A 26,473-nucleotide genomic window follows, 5' to 3' on the forward strand; every position below is an offset into this window, starting at 1 on the left:
ACTTCCGATCCAACTTCCCTGCAGCAGAAGATGGCCCAAGTCCTCGGGCCTCTGCCACCCATGTGGGAGACCTGGATGGAGCTCCTGGCTCCTGGCTTCAGCCTGGCCCAGCCTTGGCTATTGTGATCATCTGGGGGAGTGAACCAGAGGATGGAAGACTTCTCTCTCTCTCTCTCTCTCTCTCTCTCTCTCTCTCTCTGCAATTCTGCTTTTCAGATACACAAATAAATCTTTAATAAAGGAAAGTCCACAGAAATGGACTTTACAGATGAGCTTGTTTTGAGGAAATGTGCTTATAGCTTTGCCGTGATGCGAACTTTCTCGCAGATGCCTCGTGTATCATTTTCGGGATAATTCAACAACATGCCTGCCTGCGCTTCAACTCCTGTCCACACACTGCAGCTGGAACAACTCCCAGTACAAGCTGGGAGTACGTCCTGGAAGAATTGGGTGATTGACATGGCGGGGGCGGGGCTTCTTCTACATTCTCACCTGACAGGAACCCAATGTCACCTAGGCAAGGCTCCCATCCCAGGGAGTGAAAGCCACATGGGTCATTAAAATTTCCCTAGGAACAAAAGCAAGCAAGCAAGCAAGCTGGCATCGTGATACACTGCATTAAAGCCCCAGCTTGGATCACCCACAACTCATACAGGAGTGCTGGTTCCAGTCCCAGCCACTGTTCTTCCAATCCAGCTCCCTGCTAATGTCCCTGGGAAGCAGCAGGTGATGGCTCAAGCACTTGGACCCCTGCCACCCACATGGGACACCTGGATGGAGTTCCTGGCTCCCAGCTTCCACCTGGCCCAGCCCTGGCTATTGTAGGCATCCGGGGAGTAAGCCATCAGATGGGAAAGCTCTCTCTCTTCTCTCTCTCTCACTCTCTCTCTCCCCCTTCCTCCCTCCCTCCCCCCATCACTCTGCCTCTCATATAAATAATAAATATTTTTTAAAAAAGAAACTGGTGAAATTAATTTTAATATTTTGAATTGAATCCTTCCAAAATTTCACCACTTCAGCATACGGCTGGAGCTGGACCAATTTGAAGCCAAGAGCCTGGAGCTTCTTCCAGGTCTCCCATGTGGGTGGCAGGGGCCCAAGGACTTGTGCCCATCTTCTGCTGCTTTCCCAGGCGCATTGGCAGGGAGCTGGATTGGAAGTGGAGCAGCCGGGACTCGAACCAGGGCCCATGTGGGATGTGTGTGCCCTCTTGTTCACAACAGCAGATGTGTGTTGCACACTTGTAGCTACATCCAGGTGCTTAGGGGCTGGCACTGCCCTGTGATGACCGCCAAGGCTGCGTCCAGGGAGACCTGGACCTTTCAGGGGGTGCCCAACTGCTGCACACCAGGGCCCCCGCATCCCCAGGCGTATGGGGCAGAGTGCAGCAGCAGCCGCCACAGCAGTGGTGGCTGCTGGCATCGCCCAGCAGAAAACGCCAGAAATGTCCCTTTCCTTTGGAAACCCGATCCAGGAAACTTGGGCTCCCTTTCCCTTGGCTGAAGTCAGAGGCTGAGAAAGAGCTGCTGCTTCTGGACAGCCAATCGCCTTCTGCCTCCCAAACCTCAGCCGTGTTTGGGGGAAAAAAAGTCTCCAGACGGAACGGAAGCAAACAACTCATCTTTCCGCCTGCTTTTTTCATCACGTACACGTTAGCCTACTCAAAAGGACTCTCTCTCTCTCTCTCTCTCTCTCTTAGTTTTCTCTGGTTTTGCACGCTGGATGATCCTGCATTGCAAGAGTCCTGGGCAGCCACAGGCAGAGGTGGCTCTTAGCCGGGAATCTTGACCATCACCGTCGGAATTCTGCGGGCTAAGCCAGTCCCGGTGACCGCTGGGCCGGCTGACCGCACACTGCTGGACCAGTACACGGAAGATGTATGAGGTTAGAGGCAGGGAGCACCAAGCCGCCTCCCCAAACCACCACCACCTCCAGACCCTGCCCGAAATATCCACACACCCAGCTGCGTAAGGATGGGGTCGTCCCTGCAGAGCCCCTGCCTGCGGTGGGGGTGGGGAAGGAGAGGGGGAAGGGAGGGTATGGTCCTGGGCGCTTGTTTCTCAGCCTGCTCTCCCTGAGCAATTTTTGTGTTTTAAACATTTTTCCAGTATGTCGTGGTGTCCCAAGACCGGAAGTTGCAAAAGCATTAACACACGGTGCAGGCAGCCATGCGCACATGGGCATTGCTGCTTTGCCACTTCCTGTGTTTTTGGATTTATTCAAGAAGCACAGAGGAGCTAGCGTGCATAGTGGCGCAGCGGTCAAGCCATTGCCTGTGACGCCTGCAGCCCCCTAGGGCACTGATTTGAGTCCGGCTGCTCCACTTTCCATCCAGCTCCCTGCTAATGCGCTTGGGAAAGCAGCGGAGGATGGCCCATGTGCCTGGGCCCCTGACACCCACATGGGAGACCCGGATGAAGATCCGGGCTCCTGGCTTCAGCCTGGCCCAGCCCTAGCCGTGTGGCTGTTTGGGGAGTGAACCAGCATATTATATCCGTTGCTTTGGGACTTTCTGGTGTTTGTTTGATTTTTAATTTATTGTCTTTGAAAAGTGCAAAACACGTGTTACAATGTTCGCAGTGCAAAACACGTGTTACAATGTTCGCCGTGACAATTACATTGAAGGGTGCAGGTCAGCGGCCCTGGGAGCCTTCAGCTGGCTGTGGGACCCTCACCACCACCCTCAGAACTTTCCATCATCCCCAAACTGATGCTCTGTCCCCACCCAAACACCCACTCCCCCTTCCCCAGCTCCCCCCGCCCCAGCCCCAGCACCTATCTTTCTACGTTCTGTCTCCGGGAGCCTGGCCACCCTGGGGACTCGTGTGAGTGGACTCACACAGCGTTTGTCATTCTCGTGTCTGGCCAGCTTCATTGTGAGCGTCACGTCCTGAGGATTCATCTGTGTCGTGGGCTGGGTCAGGATGTTCACGGGTGTGGGTTATATCTCATTTAAAATGTCCTAGCCTGAGACAATGGTGCTGCACGCAACAACCCTAAAAACTTCTCAATGGTTCACCTGAAGTGGGTGAATTGTATGCTCTGTGAGTTGCCTCAAAAAAGGGCTCATTTAAAAAAATACTGGCCGGCGCCACAGCTCACTAGGCTAATCCTCCGCCTGCGGCGCCAGCACCCCGGGTTCTAGTCCCGGTTGGGGCACCGGATTCTGTCCTGGTTGCCCCTCTTCCAGGCCAGCTCTCTGCTGTGGCCCGGGAGTGCAGTGGAGGATGGCCCAAGTGCTTGGGCCCTGCACCCCATGGGAGACCAGGAGGAAGCAGCGCGCTGGCCATGGCGGCCATTTGGGCGGTGAACCAACGGAAGGAAGACCTCTCTCTCTCTCTCTCTCTCTCTCTCTCTCTCTCTCTCTCACTGTCTAACTCTGCCTGTGGAAAAAAAAAAATACTAATAGGGGCCGGTGTTGTGATGTAATGGGTTAAGCTGCCACCTGCGATACTGACGTCCCATATGGGCACCGGCTTGAGTCCTGGCTGCTCCACTTCATAGCTCTCTGCTATGGCCTGGGACAGCAGTGGAGGATGGTCCAAGTGCTTGGGCCCTGCACCCATGTGGGAGACCTGGAAGAAGCTCCTGGCTCCTGGCTTCAGCCTGGCCCAACCCCAGCTCTTGTGGGCATATGGAGAGTGAGCCAGGGGGTGGAAGATCTCTGTCTCTCTGTGTGTCTCTCTCTCTCCACAACTCTGCCTTTCAAACAGATTAAAAAAATAGATCTTTTTTAAAAAAAAAAAAAGGAAGAAATCTGGACACAGACACATACAGAGGGAGGCCAGTGAGGAAACATGGAGGAGACAGTGCCCACCTTGGTCAAGGGCATAGGAGGAGCTGGGGGCCTGCAGCGTGCCCCCTCAGCCCCCTCTGGGTCCACGGTGGGGTCTTCGCAAGGACTACACAAAAGCAAAGGTGAGGGGTTCTGGGGCCAGTGTCCCTGGAGGAGAGGTCCCTCACCAGCCTGTGCACCTGCCACATGAGCGTTCTGCGCTCTGGGGTTAATTCACTGGGAGGGAGAGAGACTCCTGCATAACAAGCGTAACAATCGAGGGCTCAGATGCACAGAAGGACCCAGCTGAAATGGGGCAGGGCGTGGGGGAAGGGCAAGTGGCTCCCGTGGGCAATGGGGAGGGGCGTCGGGGGGAGTGAGTCACACACAGGAAGGAGTCGTGTGCACAGGAAAGCCTCTGTCGAGCCCTGCCCTCCACCCCCACCCCCCGGGGTGTCCATGGCTTGGCCAGTGCCCCCTTCCCTGGCCAGGCCGGGTGGGGACAGCGTCAGGCCCCACCGCCACCGTGGAATGAGCCCTCACTCAGCGGGCAGAGCGCCTTGCCCTGGCGCCTGAGACAGCTCCATTCAGCAGTCCCGGGGCCCCCAGCCAAGCCAAACACCCTGATTTGTGTGGGGTTTTTCTTTCCCAGCCGAAGCAGGGCAGCGGGCGGGTGGGGCCTCAGCAGCCTCAGCACGCACAGGGACCTTTCTCCTCTGTCCCTGGGGGTCTTGGCCCCCCGCCCACCCTGCAGGGCTCCAGACTTCCCTACACAGAACCAAGTCTCAGAGGCACCCTGGGGTCACAGGCCAAGGGAGACCAGATGGCCCCTCCCCAGCCAGCTGGCCACCCTGTCACCTCCTCCTCCTCCCTTTCCCTCCCTCCCTCCCTGCCCCTCACACACACCTGGGCCAGCCCCCTCCTGTGCACAGTCGCCCCACACACGACCCTCACCTGGATCTGGGGTGTGAGTCCCCCCCCGGCTGCCCACTGCTGTCCCCCACATTGCAACGGCTTTTCCGAGACTGAGCAATACAGGTCACCCCCTTCTGCAGAATGGAGATCCAAGACTGACAACCCCGCCCCCAAGGCGGTAGACATCAGTGGTGTCCCTCCCGCCCTGAACACAGCGGCAGGGACACAGGCCCCAGTGCGTCTGTCCTGTGTGCGGGAGCCATCGGCCTCAGAGACCTGAAGCCACCGTGCTTTCAGGACACCAGGCTAGCCCACCTGCAGACAGGGTTTCCAGGCTAGCCCACCGCAAGAAATGATCTAAAGAAGCCCCGAGCCTCCGTGGAAAGAAAGATGCCCAGTGAGCTGCCCCCGGCTCTGACCACCGTCTGCTTGAATTTGCATGTCTCCAGCTAAGAGGCAGCAAGGGGTGAGCACTTTGTAAGCACAGAGCGAGTCGAGAAAGAAACCCATGGTATAGACAGCCGGTTGATTTCCATTCTAGGTGACGTGGCTGGAAAAATGGAAGAGGAGCGTAACGAACCTTGACCTCTAGCTAACGCCATCAGCAAAACGAATTCGGGAGGGATCCGAGGGGTAGGTGCTGAGGTGCAGCAGGGAAGCTGCTGCTGTGGGGGGGGGGGGGCAGTCCCTGGCCCAGCTGCTCCACTTTTTTTTTTTTTAATGTATTTCTTTTTATTTGAAAGGCAGAGTTACAGACACAGAGAGGGAGAGACAGAGAGGTCTTCCATCCGGTGGTTCATTCCCCGAGTGGCTACAACAGTCAGGGCAGGGCCAGGCCAAAGCCAGGAGCCAGGAGCTTCTTCCAGGTCTCCCATGTGGGTGGCAGGGGTCCGAGCACTTGGGCCATCTTCTGCTGCTTTCCCAGGGGCATCAGCAGGGAGCTGGGTTGGAGGAGGAGCAGCAGCGACTTGAACCTGAGCCCACATGGGATGCGGTGCCGCAGGACAGGTGGAGGTTTAACCCACTGGGCCACAGCACTGGCCCCTCCATTTTTCTCATTAGCATTTACACCTGCGAGATTTGTTTTCCGGAGAGGCGGACAGAGAGACAGCGACAGAGAGCTCCCTGTTCACTCCCCAAACACCCACAAGAGTCAGGGGTGACCTGGAGCCAGGAACTGAGTCCGGGATCTCCGACGTCGAACTGAAGCTGCTTCATCCCCAGGCTCCTCACCTGCTGCCTTTCATTTTTCCTTCTCTCTTTCCCCTTGGCTCACTGCAGACCCTTTCAAACGACAGCAGAGAGTGGTCCGTTTGTTTGGAGAGAGCATTCGAACAAGGGACTGAGGCCAGGCGGCAGCTGGTGGCCAAGTCCTGCAGGCCTGGGTAGGGCCTCCAGCTGCCGCCGGGCCGAGCACATCCGGGTCTGGAGCTCACCTTCAGCTTCGTAGTGGAGCGCGTGGGAAACATCTTCACCTGTCCATTCAAGAGGTGGACTCAGAGGGCCGGCGCTGTGGTGTAGTGGTTAAAGTTGCCGCCTGCAGTGCCAGCATCCCATAGGGGCGCCAGTTCGAGTCCCAGATGTTCCACGTCTGATCCAGCTCTCTGCTGTGGCCTGGGAAAGCAGTGGAAGATGGCCCAAGTCCTTGGGCCCCTGCACCTCCGTGGGAGACCCAGAGGAAGCTCCTGGCTCCTGGCTTTGGATCGGTGCAGCTCCAGCCACTGCGGCCAACTGGGGAATGAATCAGTGGATAGAAGACCTCTCTCTCTCTCTCTCTCTCTCTCTCTCTCTCTCTGCCTCTCTTCTTTCTGTGTAACTCTTGACTTTCAAATACATAAATAAATCTTTTAAAAAAATGCCTCTTGTGAGTTGGCTGCTCTGTAACTTCCTGTTTGCCTCCGGAAGCCTGCTACATCTGCAAGACAGCTCGCAGTAGTTCTCCCTTCCGTGCTCAAAGTGGGCCACCACCTTCTTCCCAGTGGGGATGGTCTGGCTGGCTTCTCTAGCTTTCTGGAGAGCAGCTGGGAGGCTGCCGCAACCCCCTCTGGCTCCATCAGCCTCTTCTTGTCCTGACCAGGGTTGCTGTGCCTCCAACATGACTCAGGAGAGACAGAGCCCCACGCTGTGTCCCTGCTGCACTGACCCCCACCACCACAGCCCCCTGCAGAGTCCCCAGGGGCCTTCCTGGGGGATGCTGGGAGAAAACACCCTGTGCATGTGTAGGGGGCGGGGTGGATCCCTGTCTGTGCAGAGACGGCAGCTACCCCAGGGCACATCCCACACTGGACATAGCACGCAGGTGCAAGACCCACCTCCAGCTCTGGACTCCAGTTCCCTGCTAACGCAGACCTTGGGAGGCAGTGGTGATGGTTCAGAATGATTGGGTCCCTGCTGCTCATATGGGAGACCCAGATGGAGTTCCTGGTTCCATGCTCCAGCCTGGCCTAGCCCTGTCTGTTGCAGGTATTTGGAGAATGAATCACGGCTCTGTGTGTGTGTGTGTGTGTGTGTCTCCTCCCTCCCCTCTTCCTTTTAAATTTTATTTATTTATTTCAAAGACAGACAGAGCGAGCTCCCATCCACTGGTTCACACCTCAAACATCACACAGAGGTCCAGCACTGTGGCGTAGCAGGTAAAGCCACCACCTTCAGTGCCGGCATCCCATATGGGCACCGGTTTGAGTCCCAGCTGCTCCACTTCCGATCCAGCTCTCTGCTACAGCCTGCTTAAGGCACCTGTGCTCCATGCCGGACTACCTGGGTTCAATTTCCTCCTCCGGTTTCCTGTCAGTGCCCATCCTGGGAGGTGGCAAGTGATGGCTCGAAACGGTCAAGTTCATGCCGCCACCATGGGAGACCTGCTCTGAGTTTCTGGCTCCTGAGTTCTGCCTGATTTTTTTTTTAAGATTTATTTATTTATTTGAAGGGCAAAGTTACAGAGAGGCAGAGAGAGAGAGAGGTCTTCCATCCGCTGGTTCACTCTCCAATTGGCCACAACGGCCAGAGCTGCGCCGATCTGAAGCCAGGAGCCAGGAGATTCTTCTGGGTCTCCCACATGGGTGGAAGGGTCCAAGCACTTGGGCCATCTTCCACTGCTTTCCCAGGCCATAGCAGAGAGCTGGATTGGAAGTGGAGCAGCCGGGACTTGAACCGGTGCCCATATGGGATGCTGGCACTGCAGGTGGTGTTTTACCCACTACAGCACAGTGCTGGCCCCATGGCTTCTGTCCTAAGAGTCATGGTGGCAGACCCCAGGCGGGAGTCTGGCAGTCTTCCAGGTTGACTTGGCTAACCCACCCACATAGCCGAGGCGCAGAACAAGGCCCTCACCCTGGCACTGACCATGCTGTTCGGCCTGAGGTTCCGTAGCCTCTCCCAGCACTGACCACATCCGGGCCACTCTTCCATCTGTGTCACCACGAGCTGTGGCAGGCAGGACCGGCTGCTGCCAGGCACACGAGGAGGAGGAGGAGGCCTGAGTCAGTCCACACCACGCCCTCTCTTGCAGCAGTCTGCAGCTTCCCCTGGGGAACTCCGCGTCCCTCGGCACTGTCCTGCCTGCCACAGAGGCCACACACACAGGGCCTCAGCAGCCCTGGTGTGGATGGGACCTCTCCTTTTCTCTTCCTTCCTGTTCCTCTGTATCACAGTGAAATAAAAAATTTTTCATTAAAAAAAAAAAAAAAAAGGTGGGGACTGACACTGTGGTGTAGTGGGTTAAAGTCCCGGTCTGCAGTGCCGGCATCCCATATGGGCGCCCGTTCGAGTCCCAGCTACTCCACTTCCCATCCAGCTCTCTGCTGTGGCCTGAGAAAGCAGTAGAAGATGGCCCGAGTCCTTGGGCCCCTGCACCTACGTGGGAGACCCAGAGGAGGCTCCTGGTTCCTGGCTTCAGATTGGCACAGCTCCGGCCATTGCAGCCATTTGGGGAGTAAGCCAGCGGATGGAAGCCCCCTCTCTCTTTCTCTGCCTCTCCTCTCTCTGTGTAACTTTGCCTTTCAAATGAATAAATAAATCTTAAAAAAAAAAAAAAAGTTTGCATGAAACCAGCTTATCTTTAATTCCATTGTCCCTGCGCTGTTTAAAGCATCCATGGCATTCACACACAGCCTCACCAACCTGCCACTCCACTCCACCCCCAAGGTTGTGCCAGGGCCCTGTGGCCGGTATGCAGAGGGCAAGGTGCCACCTGCCAGCCTGGGCCCTGCACCTCCACCAAAGGGGCCAGAGCCACTGCAGGTCTCCTCCTGTGTGGCCCTATGGGGTGGGGGGCAGGTCTTCTGTGGTGTCCTGTCTCTGGTCCTGAGGCGCCTGGGGGGTTTGCAGGAGATTCGAATGCCATGGGGGGTGCACGGGAGCCACTCCCGGGGTGCTGCAGCACCAGGCCCTTGTCTGATGCATGGAGCGAGGCGGGCAGTGGATGGGAGGGTGGAGCGAGCTCCCCTTGGCTCTCCACTGGCTGCCTCAGGATTGAGGTCACCGGGCCCCAGCCAGCCCCCCACGCTCCGCCTTTCGCAAGTGCGTGTTCCCGTGGGACTCTGTCATGCCTCAGTGCCTCGGGGAGAAGCCCTGTGCACGGTTGGCGCCATTTCTTATCTCATTTATCTTCTGTTCTCTCACCTAGGGCTTCTCATAAAGGCGCAGAATAAGGTGGTGCAGACAGAGAGCCCTGGGGGGGGGGGGCGGGATTCCTCCCCCTTGTAGGTGTCCCTTTCCCCCACCCCCAACTCCGCGCAGGGACCCCAGGCTGCCTCCCTGCCCCCGCCCTGAGCACAGGCTCTCTTTGTAGGGTTGGCTCCCAGCTGCCCAGTGAATCGGGGACTTGGTGTGGCCCTGGGGCTTCAACCCTGCTCGGTCCATCCCTGCCCCCGCCACACACTGGCTGCTTTAACCAGGCAGCAGCCACGTGGCGGGGCAGCTGCCCTGTGCTCCTTAAACAACATGGACCTGTTTGTGCTGAGACATCCTTCCATTCCCCCCTGGGATGCAGAAACAGGACGGGGAGCAGGGAGGGGGATGCCCGTATTGCGGGAGTGAGGGCTGGGCTGGGTGGCCCTGGGTTCTAGTCTCGGGCTGCTTGGTCTCGGGCACGTGGGCACCATGCCCCGACTTCCGCTTCCTGCTTTGTACGTTGGACACAGAAAGGCCCAGGTAGGGACTCAGCTCAGGCAGGCCAGGGCCACCCCGGGACAGTCACCCACAAGGATCTCAGGCGTGCTAAAGTGACCTCAGGTGTCACCCAGGGGTCTCAAGGGTCCCGCTCTCTGAGCTCAGCCCGACCTTGTCTCTCACCCTTGGCTGATGGGTGAAAGGGTCTAGAATGTCTCCCCTTCCCGGCCTGCTCACTCCACACTCTGTGCTGGGAGAGGAGGGGGCAGGAGACAGTGCACGGTTTCCACGTAGCCTCTTGAGAATTTTTTACCGAAAGAGGGTTTTTTTTTTCCTTTCTGAAAAAGCATCAAGCTATTTGTAGTCTGAGTTGGTTGAACAGATTTTTCTTAGTGTCACTGATTTTTTTTTCTACTCATTAACTTTTCCTTATGAATTAAAAAATAGTCTTTTTCCCCCCTCCCAGCACAGGAGTATTTTATTTACTCCTCTGTGTACCACAGCTTGCTGGGTAGAGGAGACACAAACACCCACTTGGAGATACGGATTTCCTTGGAGCCGCGGCATCCTGGCTGGGTACCGCCCCCACAGAATCAGAATTCCCAGGAGGGCGGGGGGTTGTGCTTTTGGGCGCATGGGACAGAAGTGTCTGCAGAAGTTCGGCCTGGGCCCTGAGCCGCTGGGCGTCCTGGCCCCAGTCTGAGAGGCTTTGTGACACTCACGGTCTCCCCTCAGCCAAGTGCAGATTCTGTGTCATGAGCTGGTAACCAGGACCCTGGCTGCCCACCTGCCTGACTTGAGAAATGAAGCCAGGAGCTAGGAACTCCATTCTGGTCTCTCAAGTGGGTGGCAGGGGCCCAAGGACTTGGGCCCTCCTCCACTGCTTCCCAGGCGCATTAGCAGGGAGCCGTATGGGAAGCAGAGCAGCCAGGATGCAAACAGCATGCAGTATGGGATACAGGCGTCACGGCTTAACCCCGCTGCGCCACAATACCAGCCTCACCTCTGGGCTGTTCCGGTAAAGCACTGAGCCCCATCTTTCCAGGGGAAGGCTCCTAGGCCTGTTCATGGCATCCGCGCCACCCTGGTTCTCCATTAAACACTGCTCTTTGAAGCAGCTGCCATCTTTCGGGATCCAATCACCTTGGTAATCAGAAGATTTTGTCTTTTTTTTTGGCTCCCACCTCCCGGCTTGTTGTAAAACCTATCGCTCCTCTCACTCTTGGTCCAAGCAGAGCCAAGTTCAAAGCCCTCTGACCCAAGGCCGCCCAGAGCCACCCTCGCATTTGGATCTCAGGACAGCACTGACCAAGGCCCTTTCCTGCAGGGTTCCGGCCTATTGTCCCTTTTGTCCCCAGCACCTAATACCTGCACAGGTCCGTATGTGCTAAATATCCAGGCATCATTTTTCACAGAGCAGCTAAACAATTTCACAGAGGCCCAGGCCTCCCCAGCCCCTCGGAACCCAGGAGGAGAATGCTCTCAAGTCTTGCCTATCCCACCCAGGGACAGCCAGGGGCTGGCGAGGGGAGGCTGTGTGCGCAGGGGATGTGCCTGGCCGGCTCCTGCCCCTGGGGCTGTCACCTGGGGAGGTGGTGACAACCACAGACCCAACAGTCCCTTTCTGAAGGGACAAAGAGGTGCTACCTGGGGAACACCCTGTAGGGGCTCCAGGCCACGGGCACCTGGGAATGTGACAGTGACACAAGTGACAGGAGGGACTCAGGCCCTCGTCCATTGAGGTCCTGCCAATGGGTTAAAGGTCAGGGGCCTCAGTTTCTCCATCTGTGAGGTGCAGGCTCTGGCCCCGGCCTTTACAGCACGCCCTTGTTCTCCGTGACCCCCGTCTCCTCTGGGTGGAAGCCTGTGGGATGCGCAGAGCTGGGTGCACAAGACACAGTGGGCTGCCAGTTCAGCCCCGGCACAAATAGTCCCATTTCACTGCCCAGGAAAAGAAAGGCTGGACCATTGCCCAAGGGAGGGTGCTTTGCAGCTGGCGGCTGTGTCTGCTTCCAGCGTTACATGGATGCTGTCATCCGCGCGGAGTGGCCGGCACCTTTTGCTGTGATGGGGAGAGCAGTGCTGGCCTGAGGCTGGGGTGCGGCTCTAGACAGGGACTGGGGTGGGGGTGGGGGTGGGGGTCCCCGGGGAGCGAGGGAGCGCAGAGTCCTGGCCTGGGCTGAGGCCAGAGGAAGCACACGGCGGGAACGGGCCCCGCAGGAGCGGGTGGGGCTCGCCAGGTCGCCCCACGGCGCGACGCCGCCTGCAGGAGACGAGGGCGCCGCCCCAAGCCGGCGGCGCGGGCCGTGGGGGGCTCCGCGGTCCCCGCCCCCGCCGGGTCGCGCGTGGGCGCGGCGCGCGCCGATTGGTTGGCAGGGCGCGCGGGCGGGGCGCGGCGGCGCGGAGGGCGGGTCACCCCGCCGCGGCCCGGCCTGCGCGCCCGCCCGCCCGCCGCACGTCCCCCCGCCGCGGCCACCATGAGCACGGGCCTGCGGTACAAGAGCAAGCTGGCGACCCCAGGTGAGCCCGGCGCCCGCCGCGTGCCCGCGCGCGCCTTTGTCCCCGCCGCGCGCCCGCCCCTCACCATGTCTCTCCGTCTCTCCCCCGCCCGCCCGGACCCGCCCCGGACCCGGACCCGGACCCCGACCCCGACCCGCAGAGGACAAGCAGGTACGCGCGCGCCGCCGGAGCCGGCGGCTGTCAGCTATTGTTGCTGGGCGCCCAGGCTCGACCCCGCCCCCGTCGGCCTTGCCCCAGCCCTGTTGCGGTAGCTGATGGGCAGCGGGACAGCGTCGCCGCGCCTCCGGGGGTGGCTACGGCCGGGCGGAGTGGGTAGCGCCAGGGAGGCCCGGCGAAGGGACCCTCTCAGCGAGGGGCCGTGCGCCCCTGCCTGGATTGGAGGATGGGCTGGGCGCCCCCTCCCACTGGTCCAGCGCCCGCATCTTGCTCTTTGCTGACCCGCCCCGCAGGCCACGTGCTGGGGGTCCTGGGTGAGGTCATGGGCATAACAGGTCACAGGCCGGGGAGGGGACTCTGTCCACCCGCGGGGGCACCTCCGTGCCCCTGCGTCGTTTGCACCCCGTCCCCACACTCAGATTCCAATGTGCTGGTGTGTGACTGCATCCCTCCAGGCCTCATCTGAGTCATTCTGGTCCCCAGAACGGGTCCCCCGAACCCAGTGGGTACCAGCAGGCTCTGCGCGAAGGGGCTAGCCTGGTCCCCACCCTCCAGGAATGCAGAACCCGAGGCGGGGTGGGCTTGGACCTGGGCATCCCTTGTGAAAATACAGCGAGCTCTGGGTGAAACAAAGCTTTGAGGTCTCAGAGTGGGAAGGGGGTGGGAGACGAGGTGGGGGGATGGGGGAGCCTCTGCTGGCCTCCCTGGCTTGAAACCAGCTAGTTTGTTTGGGAGAGAAATCGGAACGGCTTGGTTCTGGCCCCAGCGTGGCCGGCCATGGCAGTCCTGATTAGAGCTCTAGAGAGTCATCCATACCCAGCACCGGTGCCGTGGGGACCCCGGAGTCCCTGCCCAAGGGGGCCGCAGGCAGGGCGGGAGTCGGGGAGTCACTGGCTGGCTGCCTGATGCCAATCTCCTGGCAGGGACCCGCCCCACCCATGGGCTGGCGGGCTGGCTGGCGGGCGGGCGGGCGGGCGAGGTTCTCTGGGAGGGGCTCCCCAGGGAGCCTTGCTGGGGGCTCCCTCTCCATCACAGCAGGTCAGACAAAGCCTGAGATGCAGGGAGCGGCAGCCAGCCGAGCAGCCAGCCGGCTGGCCGAGCTATTGTTTAGGGAGACAGGAGCTCAGCCCTGCACCACAGCTGCTCCTAGGCCTGCTGTGCCCCCAAGCTTAGCCTGAGGGTCTCCAAGTCCCCAGGATCCCCACGCCCTCCCTCCCAGCACCGCCAGCTTTCTCTAGCCCACTACTGCTGGGATGGGGACCCCCCCACTCCTGCCCACGGGGAAGCCCCTCCCTCGGGCCTGGGTTTGCCTTCTATCCTTTGTGATCAGCTGGGAGCCAGCTTCACCCGTTGCGTGCACCCAGGCCTGGAGAGAAAGGGCATAATACCTGCTGGGTCCTAGGGTGGGGGTGGGGATAGGGTGGGGGTGGGGGTTTGGGCCTCGGGGAGTCGGAAGCACTGGGTAACTTGTTCCGGACCCTGCTGTGTATCCAGGCGTCATTTTGACTCTGCGAGTGGGGGTGGGGGTGGGCTATGCCCCCCACCTTCTCTTAGGCAGCATTGGGGGGGGGGGCCTTCTGATGGCCTTGTCTGCTGCTTCCAGAGCTGACCAAAGATTCTAAGAATGGAGTTGCCTGGAGGGTTCCAGGACCAGGACGGGGGTAGGCACAGGGGCTGTCACTCAGCTCAGAAAGCCCTGAGGAGTGTTGGTTCTGCATTGGGGCCCAGAGGTGGGGTGGCAGGGCTGCCCCAGGGAGTCCAGGATGGGCTTACCAGACCCTAGTAGGTGGTGGGACAGACCCAGTGGGAGTGGAGAGGGAAGACTCTCACCCCTCCCCCGAGCCTAGACCTCCCCAGAGGCTTGAGCTTTGCCAGTGGGGAAACTGAGGCAGCAGGCACACAACAAACTCCGCCAGACACCAGGGCGTGAGGTGCTGAGGCTGTCTCCCAGCCTGAAGCCCCAGCCAGGGCTTGTGTGCTAGGAGGAGAGGGTCCCCTGGGCCAGAGACGTCTGCCGTCTGGACGGTGCTGCTGGGCTGAGGGCTGTGTGAAGTGGACACTGGCAGAGCCGGAGCTGCAGCGGACTCTGGGCTGCAGAGGGCTGGCCAGGGCCAGGGAGCGGCTTTCTGTGGCTGCTGGGGGAGTGGCAACACGAGGTCCACCGAATGAAGGGCTCCCTTGTTCCCCAGCCGTGGGCCTGCCCTCCCCTCCAGGTGCCAGTGGCTGGAGGCCCCGGAGCGGGACCGGGGCCTGGACAGGGGGGCCCAGGCTGCTCTGCCAGGGGACGCAAGAAGGGAGGGTCTGTTTGAGGGAGGTAAGGGCCCCCTGCCGCTTGCATGCCGGCCAGGGGCACTCCGGTCCACCTAGAAGGGTTTGCTGGCAGCGCTCAGGCGTCCCCTGGCGGGGTTCCTGGTGTGGCCACACCAGGGGCAGACCCGAGCTGATGGGAATTCTCCAGCCCTTACTCCTGCATGGGTCAAAGCAGGCGGTGTCCCCAGGGACGGTGGGGGCGGGCCCCACTCCATCATCTTCCATGGGGGTTGCTCTGGGTGGCCTGCTGGCGGGGCTTCCAAGTTTGGAGTTGGACCGAGGAGGGTGACCCTTTCCTCCTCTCCCCCTCCCCCTCCCCCAAGCCGCCGCCGCCGCCTCGCGAGAGAGGTGGGCTCTGCCCTCGCCTTCTTCCCTGCATGGCGGGGAAGACTTCCCCAAATACGCACCCGCGCGCCCGCGCCCGCGCCCGCGCACGCGCATGGATGTTATCACCATGGGAAGGGGAGAGGGTGCGTCTGTGGGCACCCGGGAGGTGCAGCGACACCGCCCGGAGGTTTGCGGACGGCACCTGGGAGGCAAGCGCGGGTGCCGAACGGGGCCCGCTGCACGCGGTTGCGCGTGGGTCCCGGGAGGTACGCCAGCGCCCTCTGGCGGGCGGCACCGCGACAACCACAGACGCCCCCTACCCCCACCCCCACCCTCTCCGCGGGCCCGGGTCCCGCCCGCGTGGGCGTCCCGGCCCCGACAAAAGCCCCACCCCGACCTGCCCGCTGTGCTGACATCCCGACTTGAGGCCTCGCGGGCCCCGCGGGGCTCCCGGCGCACGCGGCGCCGTGGCCGCGCCCGCGCGCTCCGGCGCTCCGGCTCTCCGCCCCGCGGCCCCGATTCCCCGCGGCCGTTTCCCGGCGACGGCGGGCGGGGCCCGGCCCGCCGCCCCCCTGCCGCGAGCGCCGCGAAGCCCCGCCTCCAGCGCGGGTGCGGGAGCCGGGCCTGCCCCAGGCCGCGACGCAGCTGCCGGCGCTCGGGGGCGCAGCGCAGAGGCAGGGGCATGGCGTGGACCGCTGCCACGGGTGGGCGGCATCCCGGCTCCGGCCCTGAGTTTGCGTGCGCGCCGAGCGGAGCCGAAAACCAGGCTTAGGGGCAGTCCGGGCCGTGAGTCCCTCGCGAGTGCCCGGGTCCACGCGGCCGGGCAGGGTCACCAAGGGGGGGGATCGCCGCCATGGACTCTCTGGCAGCGCCCCAGGACCGCCTGGTGGAGCAGCTGCTGTCGCCACGGACCCAGGCCCAGAGGCGGCTCAAGGTGTGTGTGTGCGTGTGTGTGTGTGTGTGTGTGGACGTGGGGCAGAATGTGGGTCAGTGCGTGCGCGCCTGCCCAGCTCAGGACTGTGTGAACCTGGGGACGTGGCGGTGGCTGGCAGGGCCAGGGTCCGCCGGGGGGTGGGGGCTGGGACCCCGCTCCCGGGCGGGGGAGGCTCCTCGCCGCTGGCTATAAATAGCCCCTCTGCTCTGCCGCTGCCATTGCAGCCGCCGCCCCCACGGCTGGATCCGGGCCAGGAGGGGCCGCCTCCCAGGGCCCTGGCCCCGGAGCAGGGGGTGAGTGTTGAGGCTTGGCCTCTTCTTGGGCCCTGAGTGTGTCCCAGGCCAGGTGCCTTATACCCAGAAAGGGAGGACACTTGCCTGTCGCCATCCCCGCACCCGCACATGCAGTCTGGGGTTGGGGGGGAAGGGGTCCTGGTTGAGGTTGGGGAAGGGGGTGTCTGCCCACCTCCACACCTTTGCTGTTTTCACCGACCAGGTACCCCACTGCTGGCACTGCTGTCTCCTCTATCCTGTAGGCAACAGGGCGTTTGGTTCTCCCCCATACGCCCTCACCTGTCCCCCCCTTGCTCCCTCCTAGGACATCGACAAGCAGTACGTGGGCTTTGCCACACTGCCCAACCAGGTGCATCGCAAGTCGGTGAAGAAGGGCTTTGACTTCACGCTCATGGTGGCGGGTGAGTGGGCTGGGCTTGGGGTCCCTGGGCCAGCCAGGCTGCATCCTTGGTGGTGGTGGTGGTGTGGGCGAGTGTGTGTGTGTGTGTGTGTGTGTGCATGCGCAGATCTAAGCTGACCCCTTCACTTGTACCGGTGGGCAGGTGAGTCCGGCCTGGGGAAATCCACACTGGTACACAGCCTCTTCCTGACCGACCTCTATAAGGACCGGAAGCTGCTGAGTGCGGAGGGTGAGTGACCCACGGACCCCTGCCACGTGACCAGACACCCCCCCACACCACGAATGGCACCCTTCCAGGTCCAGCACCCTCTTCCTCAAACAGCATAGGTCTCCTGTGCAGGGTCGACAAGGGGGTGGCCCTGATGGCAGTCAGGCGGTGTGGCGGGGGGGGGGGGTCGGGGTAGCCCTCCCCCCTCCACACAGGGCCCCTCCCCCTCCCCCAGAACGCATCAATCAGACAGTGGAGATCTTGAAGCACACCGTGGACATCGAGGAGAAGGGGGTCAAGCTGAAACTCACCATTGTGGACACGCCGGGCTTTGGGGATGCCGTCAACAACTCTGAGTGGTGAGCAAGGGCCTGGTCCACCCTGCACCTCCCCTGGGAGCCTTCCCTGCCCGGCCGGCAGCCTGGCCTCATGCTGGCACCTTGCCCCGGCCCCCAGCTGGAAGCCCATCACGGACTACGTGGACCAGCAGTTCGAGCAGTATTTCCGCGACGAGAGCGGCCTGAACCGCAAAAACATCCAAGACAACCGCGTGCACTGCTGCCTCTACTTCATCTCCCCGTTTGGGCACGGGTACGGGTGTGCCGCCCCGCTGGGGCGTGGGCGGGGCCAGGCTGGGGGCGTGCGCAGGGGGCGTGACGGGACCAGGCTGGGCGTGTGCACGGGTACGGGTGTGCCGCCCCGCTGGGGCGTGGCGGGGCCCGGGCCGGGCTGGGCAGGGCCAGGGGGCGTGGCGGGGCCAGGCTGGGCGTGTGCAGGGGGACGTGGGCGGGGCCAGGCTGGGCGTGTGCAGGGGGACGTGGGCAGGGGCCAAGCTGGGCTTGTGCCATCACCGTGCCCCCCTCTCTCCACACGCAGGCTGCGGCCAGTGGACGTGGGCTTCATGAAGGCCTTGCACGAAAAAGTCAACATCGTGCCCCTCATTGCCAAGGCTGACTGCCTGGTCCCCAGCGAGATCCGGAAGCTGAAAGAGCGGGTCAGCCCTGCTGGGGCGGAGTGGCTCCCCAGGGACGGGGGGGGGGGGGCGGAGTTGGAGACAGCCAGGGCCACCTGGCCAGCCACTCCAGCCCGCCCCATCCGACAGCCCTGGGTGTCCCTCCACTTCCACAGATCCGGGAAGAGATCGACAAATTCGGGATCCATGTGTACCAGTTCCCCGAGTGTGACTCCGACGAGGATGAGGACTTTAAGCAACAGGACCGGGAGCTGAAGGTGAATGTTCCCAGAGCTCCCGAGGGCGGGGGCTCTGGGGGCCTCCCAGCAGCCAGAAGAGGGGGCAGGTACGGGGCACCTGCTGGAGCCTCGGCAACCGGGGAGGCACTGCTGGGCTTTGGGAGGCGGCGAGAAGCCAGCAGGCGAGGACAGCACGCTGGAGGGGCGCCCCCAGGCTGAGCCTCTCAGGCCTGAGCACCTGCCGGGTGGGCTGAGCCCTTGCTCCCTCCCCCCAGGAAAGCGCCCCCTTTGCAGTCATTGGCAGCAACACCGTGGTGGAAGCCAAGGGCCAGCGGGTCCGGGGCCGCCTGTACCCCTGGGGCATCGTAGAGGGTGAGCTGGGGCCGGGGAGGGTGGGGTGGGCTGGGGTAGGGCCCGGGAGGGGCAGGTCCCCTCGGGGTGGGCGCTGGCCCACCGCCCGCCGCCCACACCCGCCGCGCGCTCCTGCCCCCCAGTGGAGAACCAGGCGCACTGCGACTTCGTGAAGCTGCGCAACATGCTCATCCGGACGCACATGCACGACCTCAAGGACGTGACGTGCGACGTGCACTACGAGAACTACCGCGCGCACTGCATCCAGCAGATGACCAGGTGGGCCGCCCGCCCCGCCCCTGCGCCCGCGTCCCGGGAAGGGGTGGGCGGGGGCGACAAGGGGCTGGCGCCCCGCGCCCACCACGCCGTGCCGCCCACCCCCGCAGCAAGCTGACCCAGGACAGCCGCATGGAGAGCCCCATCCCCATCCTGCCGCTGCCCACGCCGGACGCGGAGACCGAGAAGCTCATCCGAATGAAAGACGAAGAGGTGGGCGAGGCGCTGAGCGCGGGGCGGGGCCTGCGGTGGGGGAGGAGCTGAGCGCGGGGCGGGGCCTGCGGTGGGGGAGGCGCTGAGCGCGGGGAGGGGCCTGCGGTGGGCGAGGCGCTGAGCGCGGGGCGGGGCCTGCGGTGGGGGAGGAGCTGAGCGCGGGGCGGGGGCCTGGTGGGGCGGAGAGGAACCGAGGCGTGAGGTGGGGCTGAGCGGCTGGGGTGGGGCTGAGCGGCGAGGAGGAGCCGGGGCGTGGGACGGGGCGGAGCGGCAGGGGCGGGGCGGGGCCTTGTGGGTGGGGCTTGGGCGGGGCGGGGTGGGGCGGAGCTGCGAGGAGGAGCTGGGGTGTGGGACGGGGCGGAGCCGGACGTGGGCGTGGCTGAGCGGCTGGGGTGGAGCTGAGCCGCAGTGAGCGCGGGTGGGGGCGGGGCTGAGCGTCAGGGGCGGGGCTTGAACTGAGTGGGGCGGGGCTGAGGCGTCGGGTGGGGCTGACCGGTGGGGGCGGGGAGGAGCCGGGGCGGGGAGGAGGGGCTCCCGAGGGGACAGGGAGGGTTGGCCTTTAATGCGTGCCCCTGCCCTCGGCTTTCCGCACCCCTTCTAGCTAAGGCGCATGCAGGAGATGCTACAGAAGATGAAGCAGCAGATGCAGGACCAGTGACCCCCGCCCCAGCCCCACGTCGCCACGGATAGGCCGCCCACCCCCGAGCCCCAGACTGGCCTGCGTCACCGCCCAGGATCCACCCGGCTCTCAGACTGGCCCGCACCCGATCCTAAACCCAGAGTGGGCCCTGACCGGAGTGTTCCCAAACGGAAAAGACGCGGAGCCGCAGCCCCCAGGCAACCCTAATTTATTCTCAGCACCGGCCTCTCCCAGGCCACTTGCGTTCCCCTCCCCCCCCCATGAGGCCTGAACTCTACAAACCCGCAGGCCCCGCTCAGGCAGGTGGGGAAACCAAGGCAGATGCGGGGGGCCTGCGCCCCTCCCCCAGTGCCGCAGAGCGGACTTGGGAGCCCACTCCTTTGTGTATGCCCAGGCGGGCCGGGTCGTCATTTTCCTCCCCAACCGCGCGCACGTGCGCGCTGTGGAAGCCCAGCCGTCAGCGGTGTGCGGGCGCGCACGCCCCTTCCCCGCACCTGGAGGTCAGCAGGAAGAGTTAGAGGGGGCGTGGGCATTGGCCACCCCCGACTCCCTGCGCCCAGAGGGCTGTTCAGCGCCCCCCGCCCGGAAGCCCCAGGCCCCTTCTCCCCCAGCAGCACCGTTGCGCGCCGGGAAATCTTGGCCCTGGGCCTCCGAGGTCTGCACCCGCATGACCCCCGTGCTCCGTTTCGTTCCGTTGTGAATGCAGCGCCCTGTCCTGGAGACAGGGGAACATGTCTGTTGGTGAAGTCGCAGCGGGCGTCCCGAGTGCTCCGTGCGCGCTTGGCGGGGTGGGTGGGGACGGAAACCGGCGCGGTGGTGGAGCCCGGGCGATAGCACCCTATCTGCCGCCCCAGTCCCCGACTGCGCGGCCTCGGGGTTATTTCTGGCGAGACAGTGGCCCTGTGGTCTAGACCCCTCTCCTCCAGAGCAAACTGGGCCACCCTCTTCCTCCTCCTTCTCCTCTCGCCATGGGCTCTGGTGAGTCTGGGGTCTGATCGCCCCCACCCCACCCTACCCCGTGACCGCGCCCTGGGCAGACCTGGACAGGGGTGCGCCCTGGGGGTTTTCGGCTGCACTGTAGGGGAGCGTCCTTGGAGCCAGGGCGCAGTGCGGTCGGGGTGGAGAGGTTGGAGAGCTGGACTGAGCCTGGCGCCCGGCTCACCGCGGCGGTTCTTTTACAGGGCCGCGCGGGGCGCTGAGCCTGCTGCTCCTGCTGCTGGCCGCACGGAGCCGCCCGGCCGCGGGCTGCCCCGCGCCTTGTAGCTGCGCGGGGACGCGCGTGGACTGCGGGCGCCGCGGGCTGACCTGGGCCTCTCTGCCGGCCGCCTTCCCGCCCGACACCACCGAACTGGTGCTGACTGGCAACAACCTGACGGTGCTGCCGCCGGGGCTGCTGGACGCGCTGCCCGCGCTGCGCGCAGTGCACCTGGGCGCCAATCCCTGGCGCTGCGACTGCCACCTGGTGCCGCTGCGCGCCTGGCTGGCCGGCCGCCCCGAGCGCGAGCCCTACCGCGACGTGCGCTGCGTCGCGCCCCCGGCGCTGCGCGGCCGGCTGCTGCCCTACCTGACCGAGGACGAGCTGCGCGCCGCCTGCGTGTGGGGCCGGCTGTGCTGGGGGGCGCTGGCGGCGCAGGGGGCGCTGCTGGTCCTCGGCCTGCTACACGCGCTGCTGCTGGTGCTGCTGCTGTGTCGCCTGCGGAGGCTGCGCGCTCTCAACCGCAACCGCGCGGCGCACCAGCTTGCGCTCACAGCCCCGCTGGTGGCCGAACAGGCTGGATCCGGCCCGTCCTGAGAGGAGCGACTGGTGCTGAGCCAACGCGGGCCTGCACGCCGGGGGAGAGACCTTGCGCTGGGAGCCCCCCCCCCACCTGGTCTGGGTCTCCGCCTCCGCCCATGGCCCGCACGCAGGAGGGAACGGAACCGCTTGCTCGCTTAGAGAGGTGGAGGGACCCAGCTGTGGCTCAAACCCTGTGGATTCTCCCCTCCCAATCTGAGGAGCTAAATAAACCTTTCTCCCTGTCGCTACCAGATTCCTGCGACCTGGAAAATCCCCCTCTAGCCCCCACCTCAAGAAGGTCTCCAGGGAGGTAGCCCCAGGAGACGCGATCACATCTTAACACACAGCCAAACTGAACGCTGGGAACAAAGAGTTTGTAACCTCTTCCCCGCCCACACCATCACCTGGGAAAGGAGCAGCGGGAGAGACTCCTTATTGAGGGTCTTTGGAATCAGTGTACCCCAGCATGAGCCAGGCGCCCCCAAATCGCCTTATCACCCCAGCCTCCCCATCACACCACAGAAGCTGCAGCCGCTGGCTCCCTCCGGGGCTCACAACGCCCTCCAGCCCCCAGGGCCGCCTGCTCCCTGCACCCCTAAAGCTAAGCAGCCGATGTTCTGTGATGTCTCCCGCCTCCCTGGGGGATCCCGCGGGGCCAGGATGCCAACAGCAAGCACAGGTGGCCCAGATGTGCAAAGGATGCGTTCCTAGCTGCTCTGCTTCCCTGGGTGCAGCCCCCCCCCCCACAGCGGGCCCTGTGAACAATGGCAGCTGTTTTCCATGGACCCCCAAGAGAAACCTCGGGCCTGCCCCCCCCACCCCGCGCCCTACTACCTCTGACCCGGTCGGGAGCCTGCCGCTGACACAACCTTTGTGGGAAAAGACAGATGGCCCTCCACGGGGCTGATGCTATCTGAGGGCTGCTGGCCAGACGTGAGGCTGAAGCCACCGCCTCCTTTTGTGGGCAGGTGCACGGCATCCGGTCTGCTCTCCTCTCCGGTCCTCCATCCGGCCCCCTTATCACCGCATCGCCACGATGGCCGCCTTCGTACAAATGACCCTCCCCGAGGGCTGGCCCTGCACCCGCCAGGGACCCCGGTAGAGGTCAGAGGTCATGATTGGGTGTCATAACCAGGTCACGAGCAGCTCCCTAAACTCAGTCCAGCCATGGGGTGCCGGGAAGGGAGATGCCAAAACCCAGACATGGGCTACTTAGTGGGCTCCTGGATCATTCTCTGCAGCTGTACCAGGAGCAGAGCTGAGTCAGGGCCCTGAGAGCTGCCTTCCTCCTCCTCCTCTTTATGTCTTCAAAGGGAAGTGGAGAGCCTAGGAGAAACATGGACATCTCAGGGGATCCCAGGAGCTGTGCAGGAGGAACCCAAGGGCTTGGGGATCCTGGTGGGGGTGGGGGTGGGGAGAGGGAGCGGCCGAGGCAGCAGCAGCCCCTTTGGTGGGAAAAGCAGCTAAGATCATGGCGTGGTCCCGCATCAAGCAAGGACTCCCGCTCCCTGCTGGAGGGGGCAGCTCTGAACCCCGCAGCTTCTGCAGGATCGCCCCCTCTTTGCCTGTTGTCTTCGTCCCCCAAGTGCCTCCTGACCCTGCGCTGACCCTCCACGGGATGTCCCTGGGGCGTGTGGGGAAGTGGACGGTCCCAGCTCAGTGCCCCTGAATGGGGGTGGGCGGAGGGTCACACACCTCCTCCTGCCCTGCTGCCTGCACAGACACCCCACCCCCGGCCACCAGCCGTGTCATCCACTTCACAGACCACACCCACTTGCCCCAGGGTCCCTTCCTCACTGGCCACCTGGTGCCCTCTGTGGCTTCAGACTCCTCCTTCCAGGTGGGAGGAGGCGGGGCCTCCCCTCCAGGCGCTGGTCTTCAGGCTGGCTGATGCCGGGTCCCTTAGCTCAAGGCCCCAGCCCTTGGTGCACCATCCTCCCATCCTCCCATCAACCAGCCCCTTTCTTCGGCAACTCACGCCTGTCCTCAACACTGCCCTGGCCTGGCGCGTGGCTCCAGCCGCATCTGGGACCCGTGCATATCTGGGAGCAGCAAGCGATCAAGGGGACGGGATAATGAGCCCTAGCAGGGTCAGGCGGCAGCCACGGAGTGCACACCGCGGCCATCTCCCACCGGCCAGCGTCTACGTCTTCATTGGCGTTATGGGCGGGTGCAGCCAGAGCGGCCGCCGCGAACCTGTGCTCCCCTCTGGTGCCGCCACCCCAGGAGGGCACCAGAGGGCGCTCGCGGCCTGCAGAAAACACCTGCGATGGGCGAGCGTGCAGAGGTGGGGACCGCGGAGAGAGCCGGGGTGGGGGACTGGATCAGGCGGGCGCAGACGGCAACGCGAGGGGCGGGCGGGTCGCCTCCTAGCGCGCCCCCTTCCCGCGGCCGTCCCCGGAGTTCTGACAGCCCGTCACGCGGGCAGATAAGGGACCTCTTCCGCAGGCTGGAGAGGGAGGTCAGCCCAGGTGCGCCCTCCCTCCGCCCCTGGTGTTTGCTCGGTAAACACTTATTGGGCCCCTGCTGTGTGCACCGTAGCTGGGCGGGGGCGGAGTCTGGCCTGGCCTAGCCGACTGGCCGGGAGTCGAATTGCAGCCGGCCTTGGGGGGCGAGGGGGCGCGCAGGGGGTGCCCTCCTCCAGCCTGGGGAGGCAGGCGGCAGGCCTGGACCTTGGAGCTGTGCTGACACCTCTGGGGCCCCGCGGAGGAGGCCCTGGGAAGGCTTGCGGGGATGGGGGTGAGGGATGGGGGGGCGCTCTGCCCTGGCTGCGTGGGGGGAGGGGCTGCACCCGCTGCCCAGACAGAGCAACAACATTGGCGTGGGTGGCGGGGCCCCGAGGGGCCCATAGCTCACCGGACCGTCTGCGCCCACCCCCGGCGCGCGCTTCCGATGCAAGACAGGCAGCGGGTTATAAATCACCAGCCCCCCACCCAGCCACCCACCCACCCAGCCAGCCAGTCAGCCAGCCAGCCAGGCGCAGGGGCGACAGGGACGAGAGACAGACCCAGAGACAGGGATGAGGACAAGGGAGGCAGGCGAGCGGGTCTTGCGGGGAGGGGGCGTCTCCCCAGGCCCATCTGGAAACCAGCTGAGAGCTCCCCACCCCCACCCGGGCTGACCCCCAACAGAGAGGCGGAGGAGGCAGGCCTTGGCAGTGTCACTCCCCCTGGGACGACATAAATTAGGGGGGGGGCTCTCCAAGCAGTGCCCCCAGGACTGAGGCAGGGTCTTCATGGTCACTGATTCTGGTGATGTGGCCTGGCCTTGGCTCTGTCCTTGTTTCTGAAATGGCCCTTGGGGGACCCCCTGGTAACCCCCACCTCTCTTTCTCACCGTCGGGGTGGAGAACTGTTCACAGCCTCCTCACCCTTCTCTCTCCCCAGGATAGGTCACATCGGCGGCGGAGAGTGATTTTATGGATGTCCCCCCCCCCGCCAGGGTGGGGGGTGGGGGCTGGTGCTGCACCGCGGGGGGTAAATGTCACCCGTCCCTCCTGTTACCCTCAACACCTACAGGGCGCTTAGGGCCAGCTAGACAAAGCGTGCTGAGAGATGGTTCAGGTGGGCCCCGCAGGTGTGCGCGCGCACACACACACACACAGAGGCAGTTTGTTTCAGAAGCTGGAGAGAGCCCATGCGTGGGAGTATCCCTAGGACGGAGGGGCAGCTCAGACGCCCAGTTCCAGCCCAGTACCTCTCCAGCGGAGGGACACGTGGGGAGGAGAGGCCACTTGTGTACAAGGACACCCAAGTGTCCACCAGGAAATCGCCTGTGGCTTATCTCCAAGAGTGTGAGCATGGGGGGAGGGGGAGTTCCTTCCAGAAAGATCTGGTATGCTGTGCCCCCCCCGGGGGGGGGGGAGGAGAGGCACTGAGTGTGTGTCCCACGGGCTGCTTGAACCTCAGAGCCCACTGGGCACTAGGGACCGCGTGCAGGAATGGGTCGGGACAGGTGTGTGCCTGGCCTGGAGGGGGGTCTGGCTTCTTCCAGGCTGCTCCAGGGAGAGGAGGGGGCCGTGGAGAGTGCGGGGGAGGGCAGCTTGTCACCCACTCATTCACTGCAGGGGGCAGGCCTGGCTGGAGACTTTGGTGGGTGGGTGCCAAGACCCCCACCCCTCCTGCTGGGGCCAGCTCCCTTCTGCTCTCTCTAGGACTGTCTCCTCCTTCGATGTCCCCAAGGGAGAGTCCCTGGCACCTGTAAAAGGCAGCTCCCACGTAGCGCCAGGGGTTTGGAAGACAAGACCCTTGCAATAGCAGCAGGGGCCAGCCGTCCCTGTCGCCACCCTGGCCATGTCCTGTCTCTGTGTGGGCCACGCCCACCTCCAGTTGGGGTGGGGGACAGGGTGTGAAGGAACCCTGGGAGGCTTGAGTGACAGGGAGGAGACGGAGCCAGCAGGGACGAAGCTCAGGGTACGCGGGCAGTGGCCGTGGCAGCTTTACGTGGCCAGACCTGGCACGCCCAGCAGGCCACACGTGGCTGCAGCGGGGACTGGTGCAGGTGCCTTGGGCCGCACCAGAGCATTTGCCAGGGAACGGACAGACGGGAGGCCCAGCTCTGTCTGGGCGTCTGTGTCAGGCAGGGTCTGTTTTGGAGGGGGAGGGTGGGGGAGGGGGGTTGCTCTTCTCTGCGCTTTGTTTATTTAAAGATGCTCTGGAAGAATTCCGGGCTTCCCAGATCCTGAGGAAGGAGCTTCTGTCTGAGCAGGGCCGGGTAGCTGACGGGAGACTGACAGCTACCTGTCCTGGCACGTCTGCCTTCGGCGTGTGGACTGTGTCGCCTCCTGTGGGAGCAGAACCCAGGGGGACCGAGCTGGGAGGACACCAGGCCAGCAGCACGGGCTGGAGAGGAGCCCCCGGGCCCTCCCCCACCCCGCCCCAGACACAGGCACCTGAGATGAGGGACAGCCCAGGAGAGATCAGAGTTTCATTCTAGCAAGAGAAGGGACAGAGCTGGAGCGGGCGTTTGGCTCAGTGCTTAGGACATCCCGCATCTGAGTGCCCAGGTTCGAGTCCCAGCTGCTCCGCTTCCGATCCAGCTCCCTGCTAATGCACCTGGGGAAGGCAGCAGATGATGGC

The 26,473-nt window shown here is 63.5% G+C and overlaps 2 protein-coding genes and 1 long non-coding RNA gene across 5 annotated transcripts; all 3 read left to right on the forward strand.

Moving 5' to 3' along the window:
- The first annotated feature begins 1,594 nt into the window (after positions 1-1,594).
- LOC127488343 (uncharacterized) lies at positions 1,595-6,546 on the forward strand. Its single transcript, XR_011385112.1, has 3 exons — positions 1,595-1,967; positions 5,232-5,323; positions 5,972-6,546. It is a non-coding gene; the product is annotated as an uncharacterized lncRNA (long non-coding RNA).
- A 5,672-nt stretch (positions 6,547-12,218) lies between these two features.
- SEPTIN5 (septin 5) lies at positions 12,219-20,370 on the forward strand. Of its 3 annotated transcripts, none has more exons than XM_051837215.2 (12): positions 12,219-12,319; positions 12,459-12,469; positions 16,644-16,740; positions 16,882-16,968; positions 17,183-17,306; positions 17,404-17,538; positions 17,824-17,941; positions 18,076-18,177; positions 18,414-18,510; positions 18,633-18,768; positions 18,876-18,978; positions 19,580-20,370. In XM_051837215.2, exons 1-12 carry the CDS (start codon positions 12,277-12,279, stop codon positions 19,634-19,636), a joined length of 1,110 nt encoding a protein of 369 aa, XP_051693175.1. In that variant the 5' UTR covers positions 12,219-12,276; the 3' UTR covers positions 19,637-20,370. The 3 variants fall into 3 exon arrangements, with proteins under 3 accessions (XP_051693175.1, XP_051693176.2, XP_051693177.1); XM_051837216.2 differs by lacking the exons at positions 12,219-12,319; positions 12,459-12,469 and adding exons at positions 15,694-16,046; positions 16,271-16,339; XM_051837217.2 differs by lacking the exons at positions 12,219-12,319; positions 12,459-12,469 and adding an exon at positions 15,696-16,046.
- An 88-nt stretch (positions 20,371-20,458) lies between these two features.
- GP1BB (glycoprotein Ib platelet subunit beta) lies at positions 20,459-21,639 on the forward strand. Its single transcript, XM_051837218.2, has 2 exons — positions 20,459-20,596; positions 20,800-21,639. Exons 1-2 carry the CDS (start codon positions 20,587-20,589, stop codon positions 21,408-21,410), a joined length of 621 nt encoding a protein of 206 aa, XP_051693178.1. The 5' UTR covers positions 20,459-20,586; the 3' UTR covers positions 21,411-21,639.
- Positions 21,640-26,473: the final 4,834 nt, after the last annotated feature.

This window comes from Oryctolagus cuniculus, chromosome 21 (genome assembly GCF_964237555.1).
Source record: "Oryctolagus cuniculus chromosome 21, mOryCun1.1, whole genome shotgun sequence".
Taxonomy (NCBI): Eukaryota; Metazoa; Chordata; class Mammalia; order Lagomorpha; family Leporidae; genus Oryctolagus; species Oryctolagus cuniculus.

What these genes read in the sequence shown, in the direction of transcription:
- SEPTIN5 (XM_051837216.2), top strand. Translation starts at nt 15,966, where the DNA reads ATGGACTCTCTGGCAGCGCCCCAGGACCGCCTGGTGGAGCAGCTGCTG. An exon ending in GCCGTCAACAACTCTGAGTG is followed by an intron (nt 17,307 to 17,403) that starts GTGAGCAAGGGC and finishes CCCGGCCCCCAG; the next exon opens with CTGGAAGCCCATCACGGACT. An exon ending in TCCGGAAGCTGAAAGAGCGG is followed by an intron (nt 17,942 to 18,075) that starts GTCAGCCCTGCT and finishes CCACTTCCACAG; the next exon opens with ATCCGGGAAGAGATCGACAA.